At 49.9% G+C, this 26,525-nt stretch overlaps 1 protein-coding gene across 1 annotated transcript; it reads right to left on the bottom strand.

Annotated features, from left to right (window-relative positions):
- Positions 1-1,401: 1,401 nt before the first annotated feature.
- On the bottom strand, positions 1,402-25,523 carry Slc43a1 (solute carrier family 43 member 1). The gene is made up of 15 exons (XM_032901978.1): positions 25,279-25,523; positions 23,960-24,126; positions 15,305-15,479; positions 15,150-15,205; positions 14,945-15,021; positions 12,368-12,460; positions 10,553-10,686; positions 9,444-9,622; positions 8,199-8,345; positions 8,051-8,086; positions 7,700-7,853; positions 5,381-5,522; positions 5,049-5,122; positions 3,521-3,644; positions 1,402-2,092 (listed from the first exon to the last, which is right to left on the bottom strand). The coding sequence occupies exons 1-15, from the start codon at positions 25,392-25,394 to the stop codon at positions 1,946-1,948; spliced, it is 1,821 nt and encodes a 606-aa protein (XP_032757869.1). The 5' UTR covers positions 25,395-25,523; the 3' UTR covers positions 1,402-1,945.
- Positions 25,524-26,525: the final 1,002 nt, after the last annotated feature.

Genomic DNA, 26,525 nt, shown 5'->3' with positions numbered 1-26,525 from the left:
CCAAAAACTACAAAGCAGTGTGTTACTAACCTCTCCAACTACGACTGGGATGAAATGACTCACCTGTCATGACGGATCCTCAGCGGGCATCACGGCCCTGGCAGGCTATGACTAACTGCTAAGGCTCTATGTCCCAAGGCACAGACCAGTGATGGCCTGGGATAAGCAGGGCCGCATCTTTCTAGAATGTCACTCACTGCTTAAGATGGTATTCTCTTCAGATGTGAGTAATTCTAAAGCCTCGCTTTCATGCTTAAAGTAAATGTAAAAATAGTGTAACACCGCTCAGAGTTTCCCTGATGTCTTAAGAGAAAATGGGAGGCAACAAAGACACTGCTCTCAGCAGGCCTCAGACATGCCTTGGTGGCAGAAAAGTTTGAGTCATTCCTTAATGTCTCCTTCCCTCTGCCCCCGCCCACACCGTGTGTGTGTGTGTGTGTGTGTGTGTGTGTGTGTGTGTGTGTGTGTGTGTGTGTGTGTGTGACTCTGAAGCTCGGGCTAGCCTGGAATTTACTATGTAGTCCAGGCTAGATTCAAACTCATGGCAATCTTCCTACCTCAGCCTTCTAAGGGCTGTGACTAGAGGTGGGATCCACCACATCTGGCTCTTATGTCTTCCTTAAGTATTTGGCCCTGGTCTCTGATGTGGAGAAAGGGCAGCTTGCGAGATGTCCTCTCCAACCCTGGGGAGGCAGAAACTGAGCTTCCTTTGGGGTGTGGGACTGAGAATGGCCTCTGTAGGTTCATGTGTTTGAATACTTGGTCCCCGGTTGGCAGAACCCTGGGGGAAGGATTAAGAGGTATAGCCTCGTTGGAGGAGCTGCGTCACTGGGCTTTGAGGTTTCAAAACCCACACCATTCCCATTTAGCTTTCTCTCTTTTCCCCTTGATTGCTGTGTTAAAATGTGCACTCTCAGCTACTGAGCCAGCACCATGTCTGCCTGCCGCCGTGCTCCCCACCATAACGATTATGGACTCTAACCCCTCTGAAACTGTAAGTCCCAACAAACTCTTCCCTCTTTAGAGTTGCCTTGGTGATGGTGTCTGTACAACAGAAAAGTAACTAAGACAGAGAGCAAGGCAGTACATAGTTGAGAAGAGGAAGATGGCTGGACAACCAATGGACAGACAGACAGACAGACAGACAGACAGACGCATGTGGTTGTTTTGTTTCTCAAGACAGGGTTTGTCCATGTAGCACTGGCTGTTCTGGAACTCTGAATACTGGAGGGTGAGCAATCACGTCCTCTGAAAAAGCAAGCAGTGCTCTAACCACTGAGCCATCACGCCACACCCCAAGCATCCTTCCTAAAGGCCCAGCCAAGACTGGGTGAGACAGAAGGATAGAGTTCTGGAAAAACAACGACCCACTCCTCCAGTCACAGATACACACCAGCCAGATTTCGCTTCCCTGTTTATTTCCTCTAAGACCTGTAAGAAACAGCACCAGGGAGGGAACCCGCCCTCCAGCCCCCACACCCCATCATGGCTACAGCCAGCCCCTCAGTCCCTCCTCCGAAGGAAAGAATGCATGTGCATAACACGTATGCATGCACACTTGGCAGCTGGAATCTTAGCGTAGTCCATTCACTGATCCCATGAGTCTTCCAAAGGCAGCTCCACAGAGGCTCCTAGGCCAAGTGTGGAGAAAGGGCAGCCCCACACTCAGTTTTCCAAGAAGATGGCCCAATACCACTGGAATAGGCACTATCTTCAGTTGACGGACAGATTGTTTGGGGGAATTTTTTAAGGGCTGTTTTGGTTTGGGGGTTTTGTTCTGTTTGTTTCCCTTTTTTGCCAGTCCCTACAAAAATAGAACTCTTAGTATTTATAAATCCACAGCCCCTGGCTTTATGCACACGATGCAGGTAGAAAGCCATGGGGCATTCCATTTGCTTTATCAGGCCTTGATTGCCTGTCCTCCAAGTCTCTTGGACTCCAGAGTCTACGTAGCCACCTTCGAAGTATTGAGCACCTTCTGTGGATCTAGCAAATTTGTGGCATACTCTCTCTGCAGACGAGACCGGTAGTAGTAGAGGTAGGAAGGTAGGAGAAATCCCAGGAGTGAGAGAATCAGGAGGCCCAGATTCACCTTAAAACATGGAAAGAAAAGCAAAGAAAACCAAATGTTACTAGCTGGACACATCCTCTTCAGGGACCCGCCTGAGACTCCCAACATGGAAGAGAAGGTGGCCTTCTGTATTAGAGGTCCAGGACCAGAAGAAATATGGTCAGACCTAGCCAGTGTGGTGACTGTCCCACCAGCATGTCAGATGGGTCAGCAACCTGACAAAGGGGCTGAGGTAAAGTCTAGGAACTAACAGGGAGGTCCCACAATGCAACACTCTCATGAGTGGAGAAACCTATGCCCCTGAAGGCTGGCTCATGCCAACCAGTAGGATCTCACTGGCATGACCAGAAGAGGCTCTCTGTCATGGTTGAAGGAGCCAGAGCCAGCCTAGGAACATAGGACTTACCACACCCAGGACCCTGACCTTCACCAGCTCCTGAGAATCATAACCTACTCCATGACTTATGTATGACTTTGGGCAAAAACGTCTCAACTCCGAGTTCCTCTTTCACAGGTCGACTGTGGCAAAGACTGAGTGAAGGAGAAGCCAGCATGCTTGGTACCATAACCGCTCAGCTGCTTGTGGGGAGGGTAATGTGTCATGTGCCCTAAGAAGGAGGGCTCCCGGTTGAGGGTCCCACAAGCAGAAATGGTGTCAGGGAGGTGGATGAGAGTTCTGCAAGGAAGGGACCTGATGATAACAGTGGTACCTCATGCAGAAGCAGGCACTCTGAACATCCACAGTCAGGTGGGGAGGAGCTCTGAGAGAGGGTACCTCCATCAAGTCAATGTGACTGGGACCAGAGGTACCTGAATGCAGTCTCAGGGGCCATGACCAGGCCAGTACACAGCTTACCTGGGACCTTATTAAGACAAATCAGTGGCAAAAGCTCAGCACATGCATGAGGACCAGAGTCCAGATCCCCCAAATCATATAAACACTTGGTGGGAGTGGTGGACCACATGTAATTCCAGTTGCCTGGAGAAAACTGCTTAACTAAGGTATTCACACTGTTAAGCTCTGAGCCCAACTAAAAGGCCTTGCCTCAGGGAATAAAGTGAACAATCAAAGAGTGTTCTCAATGTCAACTGTGTCCCCCCCCACACATACACATGCATATACACACACACATGCATACACACATGCACATACACACGCATGGATATAGTCATGCACACTCACCACAAACATGCTAAAGTTTAATAAAATACAATACAAGCAGACTGTTAGAACCAGGTCAGGAGAGAGACGGATCTGAGACGTGTGGTTTAGAACACTCTGGGAAGGGTTCTGATGAGCAGCCAACCTGACAGACCCAGATTAGGTATCTCCAAGGCACCTCCTGGTTGAGATGCGAGGAGTGAGGGGTTCTGGCACAAACCAACACTGCCCCCTTCCCCAGTACTAGGAGAAGTGTCTCCTGGACTCCCTGTTCAACCAGCACTCACCCAGAAGGGATCTCCGTGCAGGGGCCCCACCATGGCCATGAAGAGTAGCTGCTGCAGCAGAGCAAACACGGCACTGATGAGGGACTGAAGACCTGTCAACGTCCCAAAATGATTGGACGGGAACCTATCCAGAGGGACATCCAAGAGTCAGAGGCAAGACCCCCTGCTGCCCAGCACCCATGCCGCTCCCTCCCCAGATAGCAGTGTTGGCCAGGAGGATTGGTCCTTGAAGGATTCAGGCTCTGTATGTAGCCCTTGGTCCCTGCCCTCAAATGTATGTGCCACTTCGGAGCCAGCAGGCTCGGTTCCGTCACCTGCTGCCTGTGTGGTCACTGTCAGTAGCTCAGCCTTTCCGTATCCCACTTCCTTCACTAAAAGCAGGGACAGGACAAACCTCAGTGGGTTACTCATGCTATTCTTTCCTCAAGTGTTTACTGAGCTTCTCCTGCGTGCAGACACCATTCAAAGTGCTTAATGAACCGACAGATACCATGCGGCTGTGGTCTAAGTGAGACCACATTTTAATGCTAAGAGATAAGGAGGAAAGCTAAACAGAGAAGTGGAGAACTGCATGGAGACCAAGGTCTTGCAAATGGCCAGAGGTAGCCATACCGAAAGGACAGCTAGATAATTAGTGACCCAGCCCATGCTAAAAGGAGAGTAGGCAGGTGGGCATAGAGGTGCACGTCTTTAATCTTGAAACTCAGGAGGCAGAGGCAGGCAGATCTCCAAGTTCAAAACAGCCTGGTCTACAGAGTGAATTCCAGGACAGCCAGGACTACACAGAGAATCCCTGTCTCAAAAGGGGATTGAGGGTGAGGCACCAGGTTACTAGAGGTGATGCAGATTTGCAATGATGCACACTTGAGATGACACTAGGTTGGGGTGGGACTAAGGAAGGACAAGCTGGTAAACAAGATGGGGGTCACATGACAGGTGGAGCCAAAAGGATTACAGATACCCTGGATATGAGTGTTCAGAGAAAAGACATCAAAGGTGACTGAAAGGCATAGCTGGGACAGTGTGGAAGGAGAGGCACTGCCTTCTGCTGAGATGGCTTCAGGGAGCATTAGCCAACCATGTACCCAGAGCCTTCCCATGAGGGGACACTGCATGACATAATCCATGCAGAGAAGCATCTCAGCAGAGCCTTACACCTGGAATGAGGAGAGAAGGGAACCAAAGTTGTTCATTGGGACGCTACAAGACATCTCTACAAGACAGGCACTGGAGGCAAAGCCACAATCCAGCCCCAGGGCCAAAAAGTTCATCAGAGGAGACTCCCATTTTCTTTAGGAAAGACATCATGACTTTGGCCTCTCTGTGAATAGAGCACAGACTACCTGTAATCATTGAGCTCCTGCCATGAGATATGAACCACCAGCTTCCATGCCCACATCCCCCCTCTGACAAGTCGATACTGACGGGAGGCCATGTGCTTTAAGCACTGGGTCCCTTTCAGCTCTGGCTAAGCATCCCTAACTATACAGGCAAAGCACCAGAAGGCAACTTGGCCCATGTGACTCACACTGCAGCGTAGAGACCTCCACAGGCCGAATGGAAGAAACCACGAACAACGGTGTGCAGGACAAAGGCCACCAACTGAAATCCAAGACAGAGAGAGAGAGAAGAGGGTCAGAAAGATCAAAGCAGAAAGAGGAGGGACCCAGGGCCTTGCTGGGCCATCTACACAGTTCTACCCTGGCCCAACCCTCACCAATATAATCTACGAGGCAAGCCTCTTGGAGAGCCCCGGAAACAGACATGGAACAGAGCCATGCTTCTAGAGGTATGCAGGCCCTGGTAGAGCAGTCGTGGGGGAAGTCCTAGACATGGAGAGGGGTGGTGGAAAGTAGGTACCTGCAGGTGTAAGTTCTTGATGAGGCAGGTGATGCCAAAACCCACCAGCAGGATGTTGGTCAGGGTGAAGGCATTGATGGCATTGGTGAGCTTCTGTATCTTGCGGTAGCGTGGTTTGGTGAACTTGGTGATAGTCCCATCTCTGAAAAGAACAGGCAGTCACTAGCTTCTGCCTAGAACTCCCTGGAAGCTCCTTGGCACTAGCCTGGCCCCATCCCTTGCTGGTATGCCTGTAGTTAGGAAAGCGTCAAAGGCAGAAAACCATCTCTCCATCTAAAGAGATGACAGTCAGTGAAGTGCTTGCCTTGCAAATGTGAAAATCTGAGTTTAGCACACACACACACACACACATACACACACACACACACACACACACACATCATGGTGCACATCTTTTATCCTAGCAATTCAAGGATAGCTTGGTCTACATAATGAGTGCTAGACTGTATCTAAAAGTGGTATGTACTTGTAAACTCAGAGTTGGGGAGGTACAGACAGGTGGATCCCTGGATCTCATTGGCCCACCAGTCTAGCCTACTGGGCTGGAGGTCCATGTCAGTGAGAGAACCTATTTCAAACCGAAAACCATAGACAATCCCTGAGGAACAACAGCCAAGTTTGTCCTCTGTCCTCTATGCACATGTGTTCATGTTCATGCACATACATACACTCATACTCACCTGCAGAAAAGAAAACCGTTTCTCTGTAAGTGTGGCCTCCTCATCTAGCTAGATAAGCACCAACGTGAGTGGGTACTTAAGGAATAGATCTACAGACTTATTCCCAGAATGCGGAATGTCTGGAGGCCAGGAACCAGCCTGGCAAGTGTCCCAAGTGTGTCTCCTGCACACTGGAGTCAGGAGATCATAGATGGAAGGTGGAGAATGGATTCCTCATACCAACCGCCTCATCAGCCTGAACAAAAGCAGATGCCAGTCTGGGCACGGCTCGACATGACTACCCAGACATTTTCCCTTTGGGCATGACCAAGAGCTTTGGGGCCAGCCCAGGAAAAAGAACATCAGGCTGGGGTGAGCTCAGGCTGCCCATCTGTCCTGTCAGGTGGGCTCTGTAAATGGGCTTTGACCATCAAGAGTAGAAGGCTGGGGTCCAGAGAACAAAAGGAAGCCACTGGGTCCATCCTTAGATACCTTTTCTCCTAGTCAGCCTTTCCCACATTCTTGGGGCAAATAGATTTACAAAGGGCAAAATTGTCAGGATCCCTGAGTTCAATCCAACTTCAGTCTTCAGCCAACAAGATGCCCAGGATAACCCTGGGCCATCCTCTACTACACCAGGCTCACTCTTAGGAGCACAAGATGCCCAGGATAACCCCGGGCCATCCCCTACTACACCAGGCTCACTCTGTGTGAGCACAGGCCATAACAGAAGTGAGAGGAGATTACTTCTAAGATTATATTACAGAAAACACAATCTTCACCTCTCTCAGAACTCTTTCTGCCAGGAAGCCATCTGCCATACCAAAAGGAGTCCCAGCACAGGCCACTTGATGCTCAGTCACACTAGTAAGCCTGGGAGCACTTATCCAGCCCAGGCAGCACTTTGGATGGCACAGCCATGGCAGGAAGCTAGAATATAACCTAATGAGAATCCCCAGGTAGGAAACATGCAGCCAAGCTATTCCCAGACTCCCTACCCTTAGCAGAAGTGTGGAATAGTGAACATTTGTGATTTGGGAACAGGGCAATGCATTCCACAGCAACAGATAGCTAATAAACCACACACATACACACACACACACACACACACACACACACACAACACACACACACACACACACACACACACACACACACACACACACACACACACACCTTCCCTAGCCTTTGCTTTAAAACTGTCTGGGTCTCACTCTGTAGCCAAACTAGGCCTAGTACTACCATGTAGCCCAGGCTGGCCTCAAGCTCAGAGCACCCTTCTGCTTCAACCTCTTGCTTCAGCCTCCTGCTTAGATAACAGGCATAAGTCCCCAAGCTCAGGCAAGCTTGGAGTGTGTGCTTTTTGACACTGGCTCAGGAGCCTGCCATGTGCCCTTGGGCTGGTTATTTAGTGAAACAATCCAGGTCTCAGCTTCCTAGTCTGTTGAAGGAGGACGGATGTCGTACAGAGGCTGAGGGACTCAAAACTGTGCAAAGTGCCTAGCGCATACCCTGCCCTCAACTATAGGTACTTTTTATGCCAAGCAGGCCGTGTTTCCCCATCTGTGAAACGGGGAGGTGCCTTGCTCGCTGATGTGCAGACAAGGAAGAAGTGGAAAATGTGGTCTGGGCTCCCTTTAGCACCATCCCTACGGGTCACCTGGCCTCTCCAAAGGAAGCGCTCTCATTCAGGGTGCCCTCCGTTGGCTCATCCACGCAGTCCTTGATGCGCCAGTCCATGATGTAACCAATGAGGGGGCAGGTGAGAAGACACAGCAGCTGCATGACTCCGAAGATAGAAGAGTAGAACTCAACTGGGCAAGAAGAGAAGTGGGGTCAAGATGGCAGCATACGGGTGGACACCCACCCGCTTCCAGCAGAGGAAGACTGTGCTCAGACAGCCTCCCTTTCACCCAAATTCCCAGGACCCAGGACTATGAGAATGATCCCACCCAAGGAACGGGACAGGTCAGGGTACGTATGGGCCAGGGCTCTGCCTTTATCTCCCTACCTGTCTCTTCCACCTTCTGTCTCTGCTCATTCGTCTCTGTGGGGAGAGGAGAGACACGGTAAGCGGATGCTTAGCTAGATGATCCTCTGAGCTGAGCTGCACACACGCCACCCTCCCACCTCTGCACAGGGCTTCCAAAGAGCCTTACCACATTCCTTGCCGCCAGTCACGAGGAACTCCAGTATCTTGTTCATGGCCCCCATGTAGAAGATGACCCGAAGCTGGGTCATACCCATGGTGACCAGGCTCCATAGGAAAATGGGGGAGCAGAGGCTCTTGCGAAAAGGGACAGACTCTGAGGAGACAGTGGGTGGGAGGTCAAGCCCCCAGACCTTCCATTGTTCATCTTATATGGAACTCGTGTAACTAAGGCTCTGCGTGACTCCAGAGAGGAACGGGACTCTTCAGAGACAAGAAGCCTCAGGTATGCTATACTCTACATTCTGCCAAGCTCTGCAACAGCCTCCAAAGCACATTTTTCAAGTGATCTCTAAATGCTTCCTGTGTTCACATATTAGCAATATTGATGAAGCAATTGCTATGAAACACGTACCTGATAAGCTTTAATTTCAGCAAGTCAATTTTGCAACAATCTTAATTTTTATGTATTTATTTTGCGATAGGCTTTCCCACAGGAGGAAAACTGCTGCTCAGACAAATGATTTGCCTGAGTGGCAGGGGGACCCGGTTTGGGCTCCTACTCTTAACCATCCTCCTGTAAGGATGGGCAGTGGGGATAATTACTATTACGGCTGGACCTAGTATGCACCACATGAAGAGCTTTCCTCCCGTTGAGTCATGTGGTCCTAGGAACACCCTCCCTGTTGGGTGATGATTTAAAGAGATGAGGAAGGTAAGAGTGAGGACCAGTGACAATGTCAGTCAACGGAAAGCAGGACTCAAACTCTCCCTTTCTCACTCCAGAGGCCATGCTCCATCCCCATCTCTCTGAGGCCCAGAGAGAGCACTAAAGTATCTTTGGAAATGAACTTCAGTTTTGTGTATCTCCTCCTGTGGCCAGCAGGGGGAAGAAGCGCACCAGACTTCCGAAGGCCCTGCCCACAAGTTCCCGGTCTTGGCAGTGCCTGATGCAACAGACAGGAAGATTGATTCAAGGTGGGTTGGGGGCAAAGAACCAGCCACCTCACAGCTCAGGAGATTTGCCTTATGTCGGAAGCTCCTCCTACCCTCAGGGTTACCCATATACCCAGAGGATCCAGTGGGCTACCCCTGAATCTGAACTTCCCTTTGGGCTTTGATTTCCCCATTCACAAAATCCACAAGTGGGTATTATGAAAACCAAGGAGGGAAGAGATTGCACCACCACACCACCACCACCACCACCACCACCACCACCACCACCCCAAGGCTAGAAACCTGACAGGACACTCACTTTCAGGAGTCTTTTCTGAGGTACCAGGGATATCCGGGGACGAAATAAAGCCGTCAGTTCCCTCCTCCAGGCTGGGGGTCTTCTGACTCAGCCGCTGACCCACAATGGTTACATGGGTGTAGAAGCGGTCACCTGTGACCTTGTGGTCCAAGGCTAACCCAATGAGTTTGATCTTCTTCCTGTCCACAGTCAGACCAGCGTATGTGAGAGCTAGCTGTGCAGAGTCTAATGCCAAGCTCTAGGCACCATCCCAGCCTGTCCAAGGGTCCTGAGCATCCCTTTATCTGGCCCTGACATAATAGGCTCCCTATTGCTGCCCCCAACCCTCTCGCTCAGAGGCAAGCTTGGGCAAGCAGCCCTACAGATACCCAGTAAATGAAGGGCGGGTGAGTGTTTTCTCCTGGTCTAATCTCATGGAAGAGTTGGCATAACAGCTGCAGACACTGCCTTCAGCCTGGTACCATCCAAACCTCAACTCACGCCTTCAATGCTAGGACCTTTACCAAGTCTCTCTGTCATTAACTGAGTTGGTAACAGCATCTACGCCAGACAGCTATTGGACAGCAAGTGTGGCATACAGTAGGAGTTACTCAGTGCCAGCCGTTTGACTATTACCATGCATATGTGCTAGGCTGTACAGTGCCACCTCCGGCTGCTGCTGAACTGAAAAGGGGCTGGGGAAAGCTGGTAATCAGGCCCCCCCCCCACACACACACCAAAAGAAACTGTACGCTAAATTTCTCGGCAGCCTCTTGTTTGGGTCCATGTAACATTTACCACTATTTCAGGGGTGTTGGTGGTGGAGTCTCCTGCTCTGACCTTCTTCTCCAAAGTCAAAGAGATTATTACCACTAATAATAAAAAGTATATGTCGGCCACCTATGACGTGCTAGCTCCGCTAGTTAAAAGACGTGTGCAAAGGTGACCCAGGTGCAAAGGCAGAGCTGGGAAATCTGAGGCCATTCACAAACCTGAATTCCAAATCTAGGGTTTAAAGCCAATCACATCATCATAACCCTGGCCTCAACCTTCTACAGCAGGGGTCAGGGGTCAGGGGTCAGGGGTAGGTGATCCGCTTCATACTCCAACCTCCTCTCCCAGCCTCTCACGTGTAGTCAACTTCCTCAGGGGCAGGAAAGGCTTCTGCAGGCCAGTTGAGAGCGCAGTTCAGAAAGATAAGACAGGCCAGGCCAGACCACGTGAACATGATGACCATGAAGGAGACTCCAGCATCGTAGATCAGCTGTTGGGGAAGGACAGGCTATGGGGGAAGCCAGCTTGCCCCGGGCCCCACGAAGCCAAAACCCTTAGAGGGCTGGAGCCTCCAAGATCTCTTGCATCCCTCCCCTTATACCCAATTGGAAGGCGGGGAAAGCAAAGCCAGAAATTAAAAGCCTGACATTCCCTTTCTTCGCCCAAGCCGCACTGAAGGAGAGTGAGGCCATTCTTTAAAAAGAATTGAAGGCGCCTGCCCCTCCCTAGACACTCTCAGCTACTACCATGGAAAAGAACACCAAGTTTTGCCCATGACTCCGTAAAAATCATTACTCTCACACACTCGCACACACACAAATGTTATTTCACATCATATGCACGAGGGAAATCAATGCTCCGAGCTTACCCTTCCCCTGGCTAGCGCATTTCCTCGTGGAAAGGCAAATCAAACCCGAGAAGCCTTATCTCAAGGTCCCCGAGAGCACACAGGTACACATGCCGCAGGGAGGTGGGGTAATCCGGCAAGTTTCTAATCCCAGAACAAATAGGTTCCGCATTGCCTGATCTAGTGTGCAAATTTGCCAGCACCTCTGATAAGAGAGCTGTCTCCAACTGCCCTCCCTAACACCTCCTGCTGAGAGCCCTGGTCACCGTGTGGGAGAAACCTCTACCTCTTCCAGGAACTAGGGACTTGGGCTCTTTCCTGCTGGTGGCAAGATGGAGCTTCTGTACACAGCACCCCTTAAGCATGTAGGGGTCCCTCAAGCTCACCTCTCCAAACCCCTTTAGAGAAGGTAAGCAAAAATGCCCATGAAAGCAACCAACTGCTCAAGGTCAACTCAAGAACAATGGCATGGTCCAGTGGAAAGAGTGCCTTGGACCACTTGAAGGAAGACGCTGAGTCCTCCAGCCCACCCCAAGTTTAAAGCTCAGTCCTTCCTCTCCCAGGTCCACCAGGCTGGCCTGACCAAGATCTACTCTGACATAGACTTACTCTGCAACCTTAGATTAAGTTACCCAGCCTCTCCAGTAGGGAGATTTTAACGGAAATATCTGGCCTTCTGGACTTAACACCACCGCTTACCCTCCCCCACCCGACTCCTGTAGCAAAGCAAAAAGACAGCACGGAGGAATAGGGAAATGGGTCAGTGGGTTAAGTCTGGATCTCCATCACATAAGCAAGGGTGGGCCTGTGGCAACACACATATGCCACCCAGGATGGGCTGTGGGGTGGAACCCAGCAGATCCCAGTGGGCTTACTGGCCTGCTAGTCTAGCCAAAACCTCAAGCTTCTTGTTCAATGAGAAACCAAGAAAATAAGATGGAGTTGGGTGGGGGTGGTGCATGCCTTTAATCCCAGCACTTGGGAGGCAGAGGCAGGTGGATCTCTATGAGTCTGAGGTTAGCCTCATCTACAGAGTGAGTTCCAGGACAGCCACGGCTAACCAGAGAAACCTTGTCTCGAAAAAAAACAAAAATGAAGAAAGAAAAGGAAAAGAAGATGGAGAGTAAGACCCGACATGAACCCTCTGCTACCATAAGCATGGACGAGTTTGCATGGATGTCTGTAATACACACACACATACACAGACACAGACACAGACACACACACACACACACACACACACACACACACACACACACAGTGGGCAGGGGCAGAGTTTGAGGGGGAGAACCCAGCCTCCCCAGCCGTATGAAAAGTATCATACCTTGATTCCAGGAAACGTGATGGCAGAAGATGCATAGGAACCAATCATGAGGGCCATGAAAGTGGATCGCAAATTCCCAAACATGTTGGGCAGCTGGGGGAGAAGAGCAACTCCTATGAGCTGGTGACAGCACTAATGTCTTCCCGGGCTCCCTTTCCTCAGCACTCTGTAAGAAAGCCTGGCGGCATTTCTCATAGCGAGCTCGTGGAGACATACAGAAAAATCCCAAGGTAACCCGCTGGGGGAGTTTCCGTTCTGACGGCTCTATCACACCCTTAACGCGCCTGGGCCCCTAACAGTGTTCCAGAAATATCCTTAGAGAGGACTTTTGACTTCGTCTCAGCCCAGGGCTGCCCAGGATTTCTGTTCATGGAACCCTTTTTATTCGGTGACACCTCTGGATAATCTGCTGGAGCGGGTGTCAAGAAACAGTGATCTCGGGACAGGAGAGCTCACAGCGGCTCAATGCCCAGCACCCACACAGTTTCTCACAGCTGTTTATAACTCTGGTTCCTGACAGCCTTTTCTGACAGCCTCTGCAGGGCAACAGGCATACACACGATACACTGACATACATGCATACGTGTAACCTAAACGAAAAAGTAAAGGAAAGACACTGATGTGGTCCAACTCATTTCCAACTAAAGCTGGGAAGACAAACACTCAAGTTCGCAGCCTTAAAGACTTCCTCCTGGCCCCATCGAGGTTGTGGCTGTGGATAACCCTCTAAAACAAAGGTGACCTTTAATCCTCTCTGCGGCCCAAATACCATAGCCCACAGGTTCTGCTGAGCCAGGATAAACCATGGGAAAGGGTGGGAAGGTACGGATGAAGCTGAGGGGCCTCTGACGTGCAAAGCAGGCCCAGAATGCTAACCAGTAGTGAATTAAGTGATCATTTGTTCTGTTCACTAATAGTGAGCCAGGCCTCAGGGAAAGAGAAGGCCAAGTCCTCCCTTAATCCCACTGTTACCATAGGATAGGACCTTAGATGCCATACGGAAACTAAAAACTCTCCACCAGAACAGAGGCTCAGTCAAGAGACCCCAAATAGCAATGAGGAGTAAAGCATTTAAACAGAGAAGGGAGCTGTCACTGACCCAAAGAGAACACAGTTAGGGAGACCAAATAGGCTCGCATTAGAACAAGGTTTCGTTAGTGCACTGTCACGGACACTAGGAAAGGATCCCTGTACCTCAAGGGTCGAAGAGGCTCGGTCTAAGCCTAGCACTGCCTGGAGCTAACCATAGGGTGACCCGGGAGGTAGCATATTGGCAGTAGTTAGAGCCCACGGGCGGTCTGCTACAGCCAAAGGCTCTTGGTTAGGTTTGTCAGCAGGGGCAGGGCCAACAAGTGGTGGAGTGGGGCGGGGCCACCGTCAGGCCCCACCATTGGATAGATATTACCAAGGCGATGACCGCTGAGGAGCACAGACTGGCTGGCCCTCCAATCCCCTCTGTGACCCAGGGCAGGGGCAGGGTCCAGGTCAAGCGTCCTGTTCCAGCCCCAGAAGAGAGTTAGAGACCTGAGCCAATTTGCACAGCGGGAAGGGGTTGCTGCACAGAGGGGTGGATCAGAAGGGATCAGCTTCCTTGAAAGTTGTGAAATGTCCCCAGCTGCAGTTAAAGGCAGCTGCCGGGATGAGAAATTCGGCCAAAACTCCCAGTTCGGCCGCATCGGAGATAAACAACCATGAAAAAAAAAAAAAAAAAAAAAAAAAAAAAAGACCCAACAGGAAATTTCCTACCCCACCCCCAGCCTGCTAAACTTTTAACCCTTCTACCCACAGACATACATAAACATATACAGTAAAACAAACACACAGAGACGTAATAGGTTGAGCCACATGAAAGGGTTAGTTTTGTAGATCGAAAACAGTCAACTATTGGCAAATTCACACAGTACAACCTCACAGATGCATTTTCCACTCCAGCCCTTTAACACACTCCCCCTACAATGTGGCAAAGGTTCCTGCAGCTCAGCTGCTCCCAGGCCCTTAGGACATTATGCAGTTGAGTTCTCTTCCCAGTATGTCTGACTGCTGACATGATTTATTAGTTTGCTTGCTTATTGGGTTTTCTGTTTCCACCCCTCCCTAGTCCCCATATGGAAGCTTCTGGAAGGTGAGGACATAGTCCTGTTTGTACTGTAGGCTCGTGCGGGAACTGAGCTCTACTGACAATACAGGCTCAGTACACACACAAAGTCTCACCCACGCACAGCTCCACGTCTACTACCCTTAGCTCCTGCCTGCATAGTCTCACACACAAGCACTTGATCTGAGACACTCATCATCCTTTCTAAAGTTGGTTCTAAAGTTGTTTTTATTTATGTGCATGAGTGCGCCTGGTGTGCTGTCCCCTCGGAGGCCGGAAGAGGGTGTTAGTCTCTCTGGTGCTGGAGTTATAGGCAGCCGTGAGCTGAAGGCCTTTCGGGCTGACAACCCAATCTGGTCCTCTGGAAGAACAGCAAATGTTCTGAACCGCTGAGCCATCTCCTCAGCCCCCTCTCACTCATTGCTAACCCCACCCACTCCCAGGTGTCTGGACGGCTGCCAGGGCAAAGCAGTAATACTCACAGTAAGTGAGGTAAACGTTAGGCAGATGCCAGCAAACCCATTCAAGGACAGTGCCAGGAATATCAACGGAGACAAAACTGGGAAGAGAAAGAAGGGCAGATGAGGGCATTTGTGGAGCCGTGAGAGTCCACAGGCAGGAACTGGGGTCAACGTCCACCTTCATCGCACCCATTCTAGAGAAGGCACATGAGGGCAGATGGATTACCTTCAGTGTCCCGGGAGGCCAAGGCCATAAGAGTGCAGGATGCGGCAAAGCAGGCACTGTAAGGACACAGGAAATTGGGGTGTGATTTTTTTTAGCCTCCCCTCCTCTGTGTCACCTTCCTGGCCCTGCATCTCCCCACGGCCCAGCCACCTCACCTGCCTACCAGGCGCAGGGGCCTGGGCCCAAAGCGGTCCATGAGAATCCCCAGAGGCAGTGTGGTAGCGCTCAGCAGGAAGGAGCCAATGGTGAAACCCAGATTGAGCATCTCTTCCTGCTGGTCACAGCTTATCCACTGCTGTTCATCTTGGGTGGTATTGGTCCTGTTCTCCGCTGAGGAGGGAAAGGGAGGGCTCAGCACACGCAACAGAATCAGGAAGCCTGACCCGGAGGTCCTGCCTTCCAACCCAGGCCTCTGACTTGAACCAACCAGGTGTCCCTGGAAGCAATATGCTCTGTCTGTGCTAGGAAAAGAACTCATGAATGTCAGCCCTGGGAGAATCGCATACATTCTCCGCCTGAGGTTTTGACTAGCTCAGTCGAGCAAGTGGGCATCACAGTACACACCAAGTTATAACAGTCACTGGAACACCCCAAGTCAGCAACTGGCTCTTTAATGTGTGCAGTAAGGACGCACATTAGAAAGTAGAGGAAGTCTTTTCCGTCAACGGCATTCTGATAATAACAGCTCGTATTATTTAGCATTTAACCATGTTCCCCGCACTGCTCTGCACAGACCCCGTAAGCCCCCAAGAGTCCACTAATAAAACATCCCATCCCCCACATGAATATGCTGCCATCCAGGGGCTGGGCTTGGCTGTGGACTTGGGAGTTGTAACAAGGTAGAGTAAAGGGGACAGAGGGTGATTTTCTTAATTCTGTGGGCTGACCCATGAGATGGCTGCCTCCGAACTGTTTCTGGGTAGTGGTGCCAGGGGACGAGAGGGCATTACCTGGGAGCCAGGCCAAACAGGGTCTTCATTCCATCGCCCACCTGACTAGCTATGGAGTCTGGACCAGGGAAATCTCCTTCCCCTGTGCCTCAGGCCCCTTGTCCATTAACAAGGGCAGAGAATGAGCAGCCTCAGCTGGAGACAGTGAGGAGAGCTCTGCAGAGTCCCCGGCCCTGGGGGGGGGGGGGAGACGCCTGAGGCACATTCCAGAGCACTTGAAATAGCTGACAGTGAGGTTGAACCCAGACCCACAAGATGGTACCCGAGACTGGAAGCCATGAGAAGGCTCATGATGGGGAACAAATGGGTGCTGATTGAAAGAGTGAGGTGAACTCATGCATGAATTCCCAGCCCTCAGGAGGCTCACACAGGATTGCCTTGAGGTCAGCCTGAGCTACATTGTGAGTTCCGGATCAACCTGGGCTATGCATGAGACTCTGCCTTGAGAGAAAGAGACAGAGACAGAGAGACAGACAGAGACCAAGAGTCACTAACTAAAAATGCAAAAGCAATGGCTCTGTAAAGAGAATGGAAGGATATGATTGTATCTGGAGACTGAAAAAGAGGGTGGTTATTGACCTCTGGCTTCAAGTAACCTTGAACTGCTCAAGGACCTGGGGGTAGCATGAGGTAATGAGATCTGTGTGTTAACATAAAAAAGGACATATAGAGCCGTCAGATCATAAGAGCAGGCTACCAAGAAAGGAACTGGTTTCCCAGTACCAACTACCTGGGAGACTAGGGAAAGGGCTAAGGCACCTGGAGGAAGTGGGCAGGGGGTTAGACAACTCAGCCTTTGAGGGTCATGTTAACCCTTACTTAATTATCCTTGCGATCACCATCCATTTCGCCACTGGGTTTGTCCACATGGGTTTATTCTACACTGATTACTGGACATTTGCTGTACACCAGCATTGTGTTGGAGCAGTGAGTTAAAAAAAGAAGAAGAAACAGAAAGACAAGTCAGGGGGCGGAGAGATGGCTCCGCAGGTAAAGGCACTGACAGCTCTTTCACAGGTCCTGAGTTCAATTCCCAGCAACCACATGGTGGCTCACAACCATCTGTGATGAGATCTGATGCCCTCTTCCAGTATGTCTAAAGACAGCTACAGTGTACTCATATAAATAAAAAAATAAATATTTAAAAATAAAAAGAAAGGCAGGTCAGACTAAAGGTCACAAACAGGTGACCGCCACCAATTCTCTCCCTGCCCCTGTTGTGCTGGACTGGCAGTAAATTGGGTTGAGTGAGTGTCACTTTAAGTAAAAATCCAGACTTCTGGTTCCTTGAAAATGTGGTCTCTCAGCTGGGCATGCTGGTGTGCAACCACAGTCCCAGGTACTCAGGAGGCTGAGGTAAAAGCCCTTGAACGCAGGAGTTCTGGGCCAACCAAACCTGAGCAACATAGAAGAAAGAGGGAGAAAGAGGGGGCGGAGGAGGGAAAGTCAGGAGGATCTGCTGTTCCTTCTAAAGGTGCCCTCCTCTTTCACCAGGGCTGTCCTTCTTGTACAGGTTTATGTCGATCTCACATCTCCCAGATGCTGGCTCTCTTAACCCCGCCCTGCTCACCTCCTTTATTATCATCTGCCTGCCCTTAAATGACATTTGAACTTGTAGCCCCTGAAATAGAGACCGCCTCTGCCCTTAAGTCTTTCATAATCAGATGACAAGCTCCCTCCCGAATTCCACTGACTTGCAGCTAACGCCCGCTCTGTGCCAGGCTGTTCAAGCAAGACCTCGCTCAATCTTGACAACCACCCTAAAGAGTTAATGTGGCAGTCTTCTGATTGCAGATGATGAGGGTCCCCAGGAGTTAGGGGACTCAGCCACCCAGCAGCCTGCAGCGGGCTCCAATTCAAACCCAGAGGAGTCTCCAACACCAGCAGATTCACCCCACCACCCATCCTAGCTGTCCCACAGGCCAGCTTGAGTACTTCCCCAAGTATATTCTAGGCCAGCGAGTATGTCTGCTCTGCTATGGAACCCAGCCCAGCGGATTGCTAATGGCCCCTCAAGGTCCACTAATACATAAGTTCTTCTGGTTTAAACAATCAACTTCTTGTGAGTGCAATATGAGCTGGCTCCTGAAGCCTGATCCCTCTGAGTGGCTGGTTAAAGGACCTGCCACCCATGGTAGTCACAGCAGAGTAAGTCGTTGGGATCCAACTGTCCCACAGTCACAGACAAACGGGACATGCTGAGAAAGAGAATGTCTTCAGTAAGTGGGAATGTTCTCAGCAGCTGGGTTAAGATTCAAGGAAAAAGGGCTGCAGAGATGGCTCAGCGGTTAAATGCGCTGACTGCTCTTCCCAGAGGTCCTGAGTTCAATTCCCAGCAACTACATGGTGGCTCACAACCATCTGCAATGGGATCTGATGCCTTTTTCTGGTGCGTCTAGAGACAGCTACAGTGTACTTATATATAATAAATGAATAAATCTTTAAAAAAAAGAATCAAGGAAAAGCAGATAGCCAACACTGTACCCAGACCTTGTTTGCTCCTTACTAGTGTGACCTTAGGTGTATTACACATGGCCATACACAGCTACCGTGTACTTATATATAATAAATAAGTCTAAAAAAAAAAAAAAAAAAGAAAGTGGGTTTGGGTAGTATATGGAATGACTTCTGAGGTTTCAATGATTAGTTACTTGTGCATTAGAAACATGGGAGTATATATGTATTTCTTACAAATATACATAAATAGATACCTGTTTATACAACATCAAACCCAAGGCTGCATCACACTTTAAACTTTTAACTATGGCACTCAGAAATGAAAAAAATTACAAAGGTGACTTGTAGATGACCCTGTCTGGAAAACCCTGGAGATTAGATCATGGAGCAAATTTTAAGTGATTTAAACTATAACAAGTCCTCAACCCATGCTTGCTTCCTCCTGATACTTTCCTGCTGGTGACATGCTGAAAACACCTCAGGATGAAGTTTTAGCTGGTAAGGTCTTGTGTGTGGCCCAAGGGAAGGTAATGTTGCAGCCAAGTCCTGTGCTCCAAGATAAGAAGTTAAAAGAAAGGCTCGATGCTAAATGGATAAAAAGAAGTGGTCTCTGAAGAGTGAGACCCTACCCAGCCAATCCTGCAGCCTGTGAAGGGGAAAGACCGGAGGGATTTGATACCTAAAAAGCATCAGAGTCACTTTATGCAAATGTATTCCAGGAGGGGCGGGGCCAGATTCCAGCTCCACCAGGCAACAGAACTTGGCAGCTTCGGCCTTGTGGTTAAAGGAGGAGAATTGTAAAGAGACCTTGGAATCTTCCTCTTCCGTTAGGGAAAGCCACTGAGAGCAGGCGTGTGGCAAAAGTCTCTCCACGAAGGCTCAGAAAGACCATTTCATGAGACTCTCAAAGCGAAGCCTTGGGCCCTAAGATGTTGGATACACCACAGGATGTCTGCCAAGGAGAGCCACTACCAGGCTGTGGAACAAGCCCAAGAGAGAGAGGTGTGTTGTGCAGTCAACAAAGTTGGAAGGAGTGGGAGATCTGAAGAGCCTTTGATAACCGACATGAAGTGACAAGATTCGGAGTTTGCCCTGCTCTGCTTCTTGCTTTGATCTAGCATTTCCTCGGTATGCTTCCTGCCCATGTTTTGGAATGGGAATGTATATTCTGTGCCGCCGCATGTTGAATTATGAGATTTGATTTTCGATTTTTACTGGGGTTACAATTAAGAGATTGCCAAGTCTCACAAGAGACTTTTTTTTTTTTAATTTAAAGCGTTGAGGCTGTTATTGACTATGGGGACTTCTGAGATTGGACTAAATGTATTTTGTATTATGATGTGGTTATAAGCCTGTGGGGGCCAGGGGATGAAATGTGGTGGTTTGAATGAGAATGGTATTTGAATGCTGGACTCCAAGTTGGCAGAACTACTTAGGAAGGATTACGAGGTAGGTCACTGGGGGTGGGCCTTGAGGTTACAAAAGCCCATGGAAGACCCAGCCTATCTCTCTCTGCCTCTTGATTGTGGATCAGATGTAAACTCTCAGCTGCTGCCCCAGTGCCGTAACTGCCTGCCTGCCACCATGCTCCCTGTCATAACGGTCATGGAGTCACCCTCTTCAACTATAAGCAAGTCCCCAATTAAATGCTCTCTTTTATACGCTGCCTTGGTTATGGTGTTTCTTCACACCAAAAGCAGTATCTAAGACAGCCGGACTGCTCTAGATCAGTCCTCAGCACTCAGTGGTTGGGACACTAGGGCCTTTTCTCCTGAGGCTTAGTAACGAAGGTCACTTTGTGCCCTCCTCACAAAGGGGGATGTGGGTATGGAGCCCACAGCCTCACACGTGTTAAGCAGACACTGTGAGCCTCCCACAGCAGTCCTTGCTCTGCTTACCAACTGGGTGACCATAGGCGCATTGCATCTCCTAGTTTCAGTTTTCTGTCCCCCAAAATGGGGTTATAATAATACTGACATCACAGATTTACAAGGAGATCTGAAGACCTAACAAGTAGTAAATACGTAGCAACTGTTAGCATTCTTTTGTTATTTTGTAAGTGTGTTACAAACTGAAAAGGCCCTGATTAAATTTTGAGTAACAGTCCCCCATTAGCTCTTACCTAGGTGTGTAGATGGGGGGTAGACCCTGAAAACAGACAATACGACCAAAGAACCCCAAAGCCTATACTAATGTCAACCTCAGTAATGAGCCTCATGTTCACTGAGTGCTTCAACTGTTTGTTAAACAACATCGTTTGAGATTTCCATCGCTCTGTGACAGAAAAATAACAATTATCCAGATGGAGACCATTAAAGAAAATCGCAACCATTCAGGATGCAGAGGACAAGTACCCCGCGTGGTGCCCAGCCCCAGCCGCTACATCTACCGTACAACTCCCGCACCTAAGGCAGAAGGCATAACGGAAGAGGGGACAGAAAGATTGTAAGAGCCAGAGGGAGAACAAGTGTGCTCTGAGACTGCATCTCCTAGAAACATGACGGAAGCCTCTCGATGAAGGAGGTACCAGGAAGTGGGAAGGGCTGTCTGTGATCAGATAGCATGAGCAGGACAGCAGGGAAAGCATCACCTCATCCAGTAGCCTGCAGGGCAGGGAGAGATGCTGTGCACTTCTGTCCTCTCCAAAAGTGCACAAATATGTTCTGGGGAAAGGACAAGAGTTCACTTACTTTACCACTAGTGGTCACAAACAGCCAGACTCAACCACACACCCACTTTCAAGTAACTCAAAACATCAGGTCAGTCCCTCGTGAGATCAAGGATCAAAACTTAAAAGCCCAAACCACAAAACTAAGAAAACACAGGTGCAAATTTTTGCCACCTTAAATTTAGCCAACAGTTTCTTAAACTCAATGGTGTAGCAGAATAAAAATAGGCAAATAGGATTTTATCAACATTAAAAAAAAAAAGGTACTCAGAAGAGAAAAAGAAAGAAAACTATATAAAGGACTTAGATCTGGTAAAGAGCCCTTACACTTCAATAATGAAAAAGAAAGGCCTAGGCCTATGGCTCAGTGGTAGACTTCACATTTGCTTAACAGGGTAAGGCCCAGGGTCCAATCTCTAAATAAATAAACAAGCAAATAACACAGCTTAAAAGTAGAAGTAGCTGACTAGATGTTATTCCAGAGAATACGCCAATAAAAACACATGGAAAAACATTCAACCTCAATAGCCAGTAGGGAAATGCAAATTAGAAAGACAATCAACAACCAATGCTGGGGTTGAGGAGAAACTGTGATCTCTCACACACTGCTGGGGAGAATTTAAAATGTGGTGGTCATCTTGGAAAAAAAAAGTTACCTTCATGACCTAGCAAATCCAGTCCAAAAGAAATACATAAACATGGGAGTATTATCCCTAAAAACCCAGATGTCCATTAACTAATGAAGAAAATGCAGTCAGTCTGCATGATGGAGAATTACCCTGCTATAAAAAAATAAAAAATAAGGCGTATATGTGGAACAAGGATGAACCTAAAAAAAGCATTATGCTAAGTGAAAGAAATCAGCCACAAAAGACAAAATTCCATTTATAGAAAAACTTTCCAAATAGGTATAGCTGGTATTTGTCATAGCCAGCCTCTGACAGAAAGCAGATAAGGGGTTGCCTAGAGAGAGAAGGGGGGTGCGGGGGGAGCTGGTACTGCTAATGGTACAGCGTTGCTGGTGGGGATATAGTATATGCTCTAAAATTTGTGGGGATGTCTATGCAATACTGAATATTCTAGAATCTATTGTGTTGTGTTTTAAATGAGGGATTTATATATATCACAGGCCCTAAACAGTTTTGGGGGTGTTAGAAATGTTGTAAATATTGGCTGCTGTGATAATTACTGGGGTGTATGTATTCTTCAAAGTCAAACGTCACCAAACGATACAAGGTAAATCGATTTCCAGTAAAGAACTCTTAATGAAACCCTGGTACCTTCAGGTGCAGAAGGCAGGGAGAAGCCACGGGATGGGTTATAGCAGACATCAAGGCCAGTAGACAACAAAGAGATGATTCTCTCTAGTCTCCAGAGAAAGCTCGGAGGGATTTGAGTCTCCTGTGGGCAGGGGTCCCTAAGGACCCACTTGGTCCTCTCAACCATCCTGAGATGCATGCCTGTCATCCCATCTCAGACCTCTTCCTCAAGGAAACCACCTTCCTCGGCCCCAGGCTAACTCCATCGTCTCTAGGGCCAGCCCTCTGTAACTGGGGCCAGGCCCCTGGGCAGAGTGCCACAGTTGGGTGCAACCCACTGCTTCCTTAGAGATAACTTCGGCAGGGGTGTGGCGGCCCCATGGTATAGCTGGAGCTGCAAGTAAGAACAGATATCAAGACCTCTTCACCTCCACCCTCAAGGAATGGTTTTCCATCCTACCACACTCAGTCTAAGCTATGAGGAGCTAGGAGAAGCCAGGACCTTTACATGTGTGTTGAGTCACAACCATCCCAGGCACAGATATTACTATTGTTCCGAGGTAAGGGACACTCAATTTGTAAGGAACTCGCTAGTTAAATGAGATAGAAGCCAGAATTCAAATCTCTGCTGGCCTTCTTTCCAAAAAAACATGGATGTGGGGAAAAGCGTCAGGAGACACACCAAACTGCACGCCCATCAGCTCCTTCACCGATCACAGCACTCTCCTTTCCAGAAAAGAAAAATATCCACCAAGTCCCAGCCACCAAGTGAGGAGGAGCTCCCTCCCTGATGGACAACCGCAGACAGACAGCCTTCGGCTGCACTTCCTGTTCTCAAGGAGTTTAGGGTTCCCACTCCAGGTTGGGATCCATTTACACAAGACCAAGGTGATTGATGTGGAAAGCAAGCGCTCCACAAATATCCATTCTAGAGGAAATAAGGCTGTTAACTTTGTACAAAAGGGTGATTTGTAGAACTGGGAACGCCAAGGTCTCGAAAAGGCCAAGAATATAGGTCCTTCCCATTCATAATCCAGTTTGTGTGGTTCTGCTTGATCCCATTAAGAACTCCTTGTGCCTTGTGTATTGGTGATGTAGCTCAACGCTTTCTAGCACACAAAAAAAACCCGTTTAACTTGAGAATTCCTTATCCAGGTATGTGCAGAACTTCTAAGAGTTTACAGACTACTCTAGACTGAAGGTTGTCACAGGCAACCAGTCTCAGGATATGGATGCCTAGTAGGACATTCAGTGACCACTGAATCAGAATCCTGACAGAGTGGCACGTGAAGTTTGAAGAGATCATGACGTGTGGTTGTCAAATTCCTGGCTGCCCAATGTTCCAGTGTTGGGCAGCCCTGCTTGGTCGCTTTGTCTCTGTCTGACCACCTGTCCTTGTTTACCAACTTCCTACCTCCTCCTTCTACCGTCCGTCGCGGTCATCACCTCCCACCCCAAAACCCTTCTCGGATATACCTGGGCATAGACTGGAATAGAAGCCTTCCTTCTTGAGCATGATCAGCAGGGAGGCCCAGCCCAGGAGCACCGCGGAGAAGAAGAGGTTCTCCACCACAGCGGTGCAAGCCATCCACCAGCGCCTGCGGTACGCCTGCTTCAGCGTGGGGGCCATGGTGGCGGAGACTCTGCAGAGAAACAGAGCGCTCAGAGAAGGGCTTCCTAGAGGCCCTTGGGAAGGGTACTCCATCATGGGGGCTCCTGAGACCCCTGGAGCCAACGAGATGGAGCCTCATGGAGGCCCCATAGAGCCCGGTGTTGCGGAGCTGGCTCCGCGCGCTCTGGCAGTGCCAGGAGCGAACGCGCCACTGGCCCGCAGGGCGCTATCAGGAACCAGAAAGGTCTGGTCTGAGGAAGCCACTTCCTGGCGCGCTGCCGGGCTTGCCTACCCGGGCCAGGGCGCCCCGATCCCGCTCCAGGAGACAAACCCCCGAGTTCCCAAAGTCTCTCAAAGTCACCCAGGGTCAGACCGTGCTCAGTAGCCACCGCTGGCCCACAGCTAGCCAATTGGCGCCAGATCGTTTTCTCAGAAGCGAGCAGGAGGCGGAAAGGGAAGTCTGGGGCTACCTCGAGACCCTCTATTCTAGTTACGCCTTTCATTCTACTCCTCCTCTCCAGAGCCCGGGTAGAAAACCTCCTCCCGCCTGCCACAGCCGGCGGCGCTCACGTCCCTACTGTCTCTTGGGCCAATCCCACGGCTGCCACGTGGAGGGAGACCCCGGGCGGGCCCCGTGGCGCCCCCGCGCGCCCCTCACTCCACCGCGCGCTCGGGAACGCCCCAGCCCCCAGGGAAGGGGCTCGGGCTCCGGCAGGAAGTCCGGTGCCTGCAGACTTTATAAGGACATACTTTATAAGGAGGCCGATGGGGTGGCCGGCGGGCGGGTGTGTTTACCAGAGGGAACGAAGAAACCCGAGCCCGTCAGGGCCGCGGTAGCCACGGTCAACAAGGGAGGCGATCTGACGCGGGGACCCGGAGCAAGACCCGGGCGAGCTGAGAGGGAATGATCAGGGGAAGAGCAAGCAAGAAAGACGAAGAGGAACAGACCCTACCCCCTTCTCTAGAGGGTGGCCCAGCCCCTCATCTATGAAACAGGGCTTTGGAATCAGGGATCCCCGAGGACCCTTCCCATAGTGACAACCGTGGCTCTAAACGGAGTGGAAGAGAAGGGGAGAGTGGAGGGGTCGGACAGAGGGAACAATGTGCCCAGAGACTCAGGTAACGGACACTTCGCAGGGATCTGCAAGTGTGGCTGGGTGACTGAGCTGCGGTAGCTGCTCACCTGTCCCCGGCAAACTTGCCTCCCACAGCTGTTGACACCCGGGGTAACACAGAGTCTCCGCGGCGCTTCCACACTCCGGATCTCCGGAGACCCAGGATCCCAATTCCAAACCGCATCCACGCGGGGGTCTTCCCTGCCTGCCAGACCCAGCGGTCCTCGGAGCTTCAGCTCCACAAGCTCGCCGGTCTCACCTCGTCTGCGCCCTCGAAAGAAGCGGTGGATCTGGGAACCTTCGGGGCGCCACAGATCAGTGAAGCGGGGAAGCCAGGGCATGGACTAAGAGATTTGCCCAGTTGATAGCTGTATTTACAGGCGTTGGGAGCAGCGCCCCAAGGTGGGGGCGGGGGTTCCCGTCCCTTCCCCACCCCTTAGGTCGAGTTTCATGCACACGTGACTCGCCTGTTGGTCCCCAGATACTCTTCTTACCCACCCGTTACTCCCGAGGAGCCTAAATTTCCACTCTCGACCCCCATCTTCTCTGTTGATCCCCTGAACTAACGTTTGACAGCATTCTCTGCATCTCTGTTCAAAACAACCAAAGACTTGGCTGGAGTCAGACTGGATCCTGGAAAGGCTTGGGTGGGGTCTTGAACTGTGAAGTCGAAAAGGATTGTTTCCGAGAGTCAGAACTCTTTTGGAGTTTATATGCTCCAAATAAGAGTCTGCGGTTTGAAAGCCTGCCTAGCCTGAGTTACTTACCTTGGGCAACTTAACCTCTCAAAGATTGTTTCCATCTCTATAGAGTAGGATAGCAATAATAGAATTTGCCTGCCTGTCCAAAGGAGATAGAATTAGGATGCACTTGTAATGCTGGGTACATTGCAGTGGTGAGCATAATAAATGTTTATTGTTCTGGCTGTTGTCATTTCGCAAGACTCCATAATCAGGTGCTTCCTGTTGCTAAGGAGATTGATCTTTTGGTAAAAGATCTTTTGGTAAATCTGTAAAACAGGGAAGGTATTTGGACAATGGCACAGATTAAAGAAGTAATTATACTGAAGAAAAATACGGATATGGGTTAATTCAGTTCATTAAGAGTGAAAAAAAGTGGCCAGAGGTGGTGATGCATATATTTCATCCCAGCACTCAGGAGGGAGAGGCAGGCAGATCTCTGGGACTTTGAGGCTAGCCTGGTCTCAGGACAGCTGAGGGTTGTTACAGAGAAAACTCCAGGGGGAGAGAGGTCCAGGGAGGCTGTAAGGCTGACAAAATGCTTGCTTAGCATGTCTGAGCCGGAAGGTTTGATC

This window comes from Rattus rattus, chromosome 5 (assembly GCF_011064425.1).
Source record: "Rattus rattus isolate New Zealand chromosome 5, Rrattus_CSIRO_v1, whole genome shotgun sequence".
Lineage (NCBI taxonomy): Eukaryota > Metazoa > Chordata > Mammalia > Rodentia > Muridae > Rattus > Rattus rattus.
This window is presented reverse-complemented; position numbering and strand designations above follow the sequence as displayed.